Below are 6308 nucleotides of genomic sequence, written 5' to 3'. Positions count from 1 at the left end.
CAAATTTGGCGCTGGATAACAGCCCTGTCCTAGTCATTCCTTAGCCAGGACACGCAACCGAAGTGCAAGTGCACAAACCTTACAACAATTTAACGAAAGTAACGCTTAACGCAGCCTGGACATGCACCACAAGCTGCGCTTACTTGCAACTTGGCTATGTGGTTGCAACATCGGCTGCAGCTCATGTGCATGCTGCCATATCGCGTGCATATCCTGCGCATGGCCTATGACCAGTGGCAGCACTGCACGCACCGACATGTTTTTTTGTTTTTTTTAGCCGTGCGTGCAGCGCCCAGCCACATACAGTCAGTCGAGAGCGGACAGCAACCGCCACAACAACTTTGTTTAAACACACAGCCTCTCAGAGCAGGCAACAACAACAACCACAACAACAACGCAGCAGCAACAATATCAAAAGAGCAGCAACAACAAAGCAGCAATGTCAGCGACTAGCTACAACACTAACAACAGCAACTGCAGCAGCAACAACAACAACAACAGTTGTTAGCCAGCGCCCACTCCCCCACCACCCCGCACAGCAGCAATTAGAGCCGCAGAGTTACCGCAGCTTCCGTTCCGTTACTTTTGCAGCAAACAGCTGTGTGAGTCAGTGTGCGCGTGTGTGCGTGTGTCTGCAGGCAGACAATTAACTGCTAGCAGCACATAATCCTGTTACTTCACAACGTTATTAGCAACTATAGAGCAGAGCAACTGTTAATAAATATATATACATATATATTCTAGTGTCCTGTGTGCGCGCGGTTACATAAAAAAAGAAAATATCAAAAAAAAATTAGTCATTCATAATTTATTGATTGCATGCGAGCGTGTGCGAGCGTGAGTGCGCGCGTGCGTGTGTGTGTGTGCTTGTAGCTGCTACTGGCACAACTACAGCCACAACAACTATCATTTGAACGCAGTTAAACAAAAGTCGCCAAGTCGCCTAGTCCTGTTTTGGAGCCTGGCTGGCATAAAAAATCAATAGACACCAGCAGCAGCAGTAACAAGACAACGACAACAGGCTACAAAACGCAGCAGCAACAACAATAGTAATAACGGATAATAGACGACAAACACACACAAGCGCAGAGCAAAAAAAAAAGTGGGAGCGGGAGAGAGAGAGAGAGAGCAAGAAGTCGCAGGTAGGTAAATCAGACGACAGCGTCATCCGGCAGGCAGCATAATAAAGTTCGAGTTGAGCAAGTGTCGCGTGCGTGTGCCTGTGTGTGTGTGTGTGTGTGAAAGGTTGGGGAAGCGCGCGAGCAAGTGCTTAAAAAGTGCAGTTAATTACGCGACAGCAACAGCAACAACAACAACAATAGCGGGCGCCAGTGTTGCTGTCCTTTGCAAGTGCGAACAGCAGGCGCCAGTGTTGCTGTTGTTAGCAGCCAACTTTCCGGCTGGTCCCTGCTGCTGTTGTTGTTTTTGTTATTATTGCTGGCTGCTGCTACTTTTTCTCATTAATTAGATTAAACGAATTTTTGCAGCTGCTACAGCAGCAAATTTTAGCTACATACATATATTTATTGTACTATTATGTAAGCGTCAGCACAACACTTTTGTTGCCACTTAATTAAGTTTTATTGTGCCAAAGGGGAAAATCGCTCAAGTCAGCTAAGCCCATGCCCCCCCCCCCCCCCCTCACAGACACACACACACACACACACACACACACACACACACACACACACACACACACACACGCACACACACACACACACACACACACACACACACACACACACACACACACACACACACACACACACACACACACACACACACACACACACACACACACACACACTGTGTGTGTGTCTGTGTGTGTGTCTGTCAGTGTGCAGCAAATTCAGTTCAAGGCAACGCCTCCATTGCCTCCATTGCCTCCATTGCCGCCATTGCCTGTGCAATCTCCAATCCACCCCCCCCCCCCTTCCACCCTTCTCTAACGGTCAGCCACTGACTTTTGCCTTTTGCTTTCTCTCCTCATCCCAGCTCTCTTCCAGCTGACTGAGCAGCATAATCATAAAAACAACAACAAGTACAACAACAACAACAACAACAAAGATGCACTCGGTGCCGCTGCTGTTGCTGCTCAGCTTGCTGCCGGCGCTGACGCTGACTGAGAATGCAACGCTAGCGTATCCGCCCGCGGTCGATGCCGGCGTTCTGGGCAGCCCAATCAGCTTTAGCTCGAGCACAGCAGCGCCGCAGCTTGGCAATGACTATGACAATTTGACCGCCAGCAGCAGCAGCAACAACAACAACAGCAACAGCAACAACAGCAACAACGATGCCAGCTATGAGCAGGGCTACAGCAACAGCAGCAGCAATGCAGCAGCAGCGACGCCAGCAGCAGCAGCAGCAGCAGCTACAACAACGACAACAACATCAACGACAACAACAACAAGCAGCGCAGCAGCAACTCTGGCGGCCATTGAGCAGCAGCAACAGCAGCAGCAGCAGCAGGAGACTACATCCAGCATCGGCGTCGGCGTCGGCGTCGGCGCTGGCGTTAACGTCGCTGTTGCAGCTCTGCCGCCCAATGCTACTGGCAGCAGCGCAGCAGAGGTCGCTTTCGCCGCAGCACCAGCGCCAGCGACCGCAGCGCCAGCAGCGCTGCCGCATGAGATAATTGGCTCGGCCACGCCCAACAAGGGGGAACAGGAGGCGATATTGCGTGCACTGGACTGGCTGAAGGAGAAGCGCGCCTCCGACTACGGCTGGGGCAATGACACGCACGTGGTCATACTGGCCAAGGAGCTATCGGGCGGTCGGGATCCGAACGAGAGCGCCGACGGGCATCTGCTGGTCATACAGGAGCTGGAGGATACGCTGTCCGTCAAGGAGATGGAAATCGAAATACTGGCCATGCTGGATCGCCATCATACGCTGCCCAAGCCGCTCAATCTGGACAAGCTGGCCCGCTATGTGCTGGCGCTGGGCTCCCTGTGCAAGGATCCCAAGCACTTCCACGGACACGATCTGGTCGCAACGCTGCAGCACCATGAGCCCGCCCAGGACATTGAGTTCGCCTTGACCACGCTATCCGCGTGCAGCTCGGCGGCGCACGTGCGCAAGCGCCAGATACGCCGCCTCCTGGACATCGCCAGCGGCGTAACGGATCAGAGTGTCGATGCCATTGCCATGGTGATTCTGGCGTTGCGCTGCATTGTCACCGATCATCGGCATCGGCATTTGCAGCACTTTGTGCGGCGTCCGGCACGCGGCCTGGCCAGCCTCCAGGATCAGCGCGGCAGCTTTGGTTCGCTGCGCAGCACCGCGTTGGCCATGCAGGCGCTGCAGGATCTGGAATATGATCCGGCCGGGCACTGGAATCGCACGGCCGCCTCGCGTTACATACTCAGCCGGCAGCGCGCCGACGGCGGCTGGAGCGAGGAGCCGCTGCAGGATGGCCAGGAGCCGGACATTGGCGTTGGCCTCACCGCCGACATTATCCTGGCCCTCGGCTGGAAGGGTCTCGGCGCCGTGCGCGCCCTCCAGTGCGACCATGTCATACGCGAGAGCAGCGATCCCACAGGTAACATTCTAGCCCAACCTTCCAAAACGCATGCTAACTCACTTTCCATGCAGAGAACGGCGAACCAAAGCTGGCCTTGCCCTTCGGACTCAGCTCCTCGGCGGAGGAATCGGATACCAAGAACATCTCGTACACCTACACACTGTGGGTCGGCTCCAATGTGACCGAGGCCTTCTCGCTGTCCCTGATCTCGCCCAAAAACACGAGCTTCTTCAAGGCCATGACCCAGGCAGCCGAAATGGATCCCAGGTGAGGGCCAAAATCCATCAAAAAAAAAAGAGAATAACCTTATTAAATTATGATCTTTGCGGGCAGATTCATGTTCGAGGCGCGCGAGTGGCCCAACGGACACTATGTGCACACGCTCTACGGCAAGAACGAGGAGCCGCGAGGGTAAGCCGGCACAGAGCCAATTTCCAATAATCCGATAATCCTTTGCCTCTTGCCCAACAAACAGATATCATTACTGGCTGCTCTACAGGCTGCCCGAGTTGCCCGATCCGAACAATACGCCTGGGAATCAGCTTATTGCGCCTGTTGGTCAGTCAACCGAAAGTGTTCCAAATGTGCCCAAGAATTAAACTCTAATCCATATTTTGACAGGTGTGGATGAGCTAATGGTCGAGGATGGGGAGCACTATCTATATTGGTATAAGAAACTTTAAGCACGCACACAAGGATTTGCCGGCCTTAGTCACTAAACTAAAGTTAAGCCACGAGGAAAGGAGAGGAGAGGAGAGCAGTGGAGAGGAGAAGCAGTCCGAGCTGCAAGGATAACACAGATAGCAAGGATAACAACTACAAGAGCAACTGTAACAAATGCAACTACTACAACTGCGCGCATGCATATGTGTATGTCTACGTGGCTCTCAATATACGTATACACACACACACACACACATACACACACTCAGTATCACACACACAGACATGCGTACATATTGCATTATATATATATATATATACAACTGAATAATAATGGCGTAATCAAAACTGCATTAATCGACACACACACACGCGCGCATTCTGCATATGCATATAGCTACACTCGTGGTCAAAACAATGTGCACACTAGCACAACTTCCTTTCATATGCATATATTTCAAATTCTTTTGTTAATATGCTCGAGGTTTCTTTTTTATTTGCACTGTGTTTTCAACATAATGCCAAACAGAGCAGCAAACATAGCTAGACACAGAAAATAACTGCAAGTGCTTGGACAAAACTGAAAGGTCAATCATGGCCTACTCTAAAAATTATACAGATTTCTAGCTTCGGGAGATACATTTCTTCATCTTCTACTTCGACACATTCACTAGATTTTGTGTTTATATCTGAACAAGCAGTCGACTTATTGTTTTGTCCAAGCATTTTTATTTATTGATCTTGTTTCACATTTTGAATGAAATTTAGTTCGCACTGTGTTTTTTGTTCTGTTTAGCTTCATGTTGTCCACACAATGAAAACAAAAGAGAAGTCTCGAACATATTTTCAAACAAATTTCAAATATATGCATCTAAAAGCAAGTTGTGATAATTGCCTCATTATTTTGACCATCAGTGTAAACACACACACACACACACGCACACATGCATAATATATACAAATATACCCTAACGTAAGCTTAACACTGTGTTTAGGTTCTACTTATCTATGATATGACAAAAAGCAAAATAAGCAAAAAATCAAACGACAGCAACAAAAACCAAGGCTAACAAAGGTTTAAAAAAGTGTGCACACTTATTGAAGGCACGTTGCGTTTACTGTTGCGCCTGTCAAAGTTGTAGTTAGTTGACAAGCAGTTAAACTTTTTCGCATACGAAATGCCTACATTTTGCGCAATAGTGGCAACGCCATTTGAATAAGCTGGCAACATTTCATTTGGTAGATTTACAGATATTGTGAATGCAATACTATTTTCATACTAAATATTTAACTGGCAGATAAATTGATTTTAATAGTTAAAACTGAGTTTAACAACATGTTCAAATAGTCGCCAACTTTGACAGGAACATGGGAAAAACTAGTTTGGAGAGTTCTCAAAAATGCATCAAACATACCCAAACAGACACACACACATGCACAAAAGCTTCAGAAAGCAGCCCCTCCCTCTCTCCCTCTCTCTCTCTCTCTCTCTGTCTCGCTCTCTCTGTCATCACTTGTCGAAACGAATGTTAACAAAAGTGAGGTTAGTTCATTTATTAAAAGTGAGGTTAGTTCATTTATCACTCCGTCCGTTTTGTAGATTGAGAGCGTAATGAGGAGATGCATGATCCGTCTTGGGACTTAATGCTAGCTGTTGCACACACACACACACACAAGCACACACACACACAATATGCTTTACATGTTATTTAACTAAAATTGCTTAAAAGAGACAGGCTTTCATGAACACGAGAGAAAGCGTCCGTCAGTCCAAGCAAAGCATATTATACCGAACACCGTAAGTAACAATAAGTGATTGAAAATCATCCCTAGACATACATAAATATATAAAACAATACATATATACAGCTAGATATGTATATATACATATATATACAAAAATATATAAAAATACCTGCATATACATACATAAATATATATACATAAAAAACGAAACTAGTTTTATATGAAATTAGGTCAAGAACGGAAGAAGAAGAAGAAAAAGAAAAAAACAAAGCAAATGAACGCCGTGTCCGGATTATATTATACTATGATTATATGAAAATGAACGAAAAATCATTTAACGAATACTATAAAGAAATAACGCAATGTCTGTAAAACT

At 47.4% G+C, this 6308-nt stretch overlaps 1 protein-coding gene across 1 annotated transcript; it reads left to right on the top strand.

Annotated features, from left to right (window-relative positions):
* Positions 1-2460: 2460 nt before the first annotated feature.
* Positions 2461-6086, top strand: LOC115768036 (uncharacterized protein CG3556; the record flags this gene model as incomplete). The annotated part of the gene is made up of 5 exons (XM_030712458.1): positions 2461-3541; positions 3595-3790; positions 3857-3934; positions 3999-4081; positions 4145-6086. Coding segments are annotated over 5 exons (1500 nt in total), but the record flags the coding sequence as incomplete, so codon positions are not given.
* Positions 6087-6308: the final 222 nt, after the last annotated feature.

The sequence above is a fragment of the Drosophila novamexicana genome, unplaced genomic scaffold (genome assembly GCF_003285875.2).
Source record: "Drosophila novamexicana strain 15010-1031.04,08,12 unplaced genomic scaffold, DnovRS2.1 tig00001554-arrow-arrow-pilon, whole genome shotgun sequence".
Taxonomy (NCBI): domain Eukaryota; kingdom Metazoa; phylum Arthropoda; class Insecta; order Diptera; family Drosophilidae; genus Drosophila; species Drosophila novamexicana.
The sequence above is the reverse complement of the archived record's forward strand: the minus strand, read 5'-3'. Positions and strand labels throughout refer to the sequence as shown.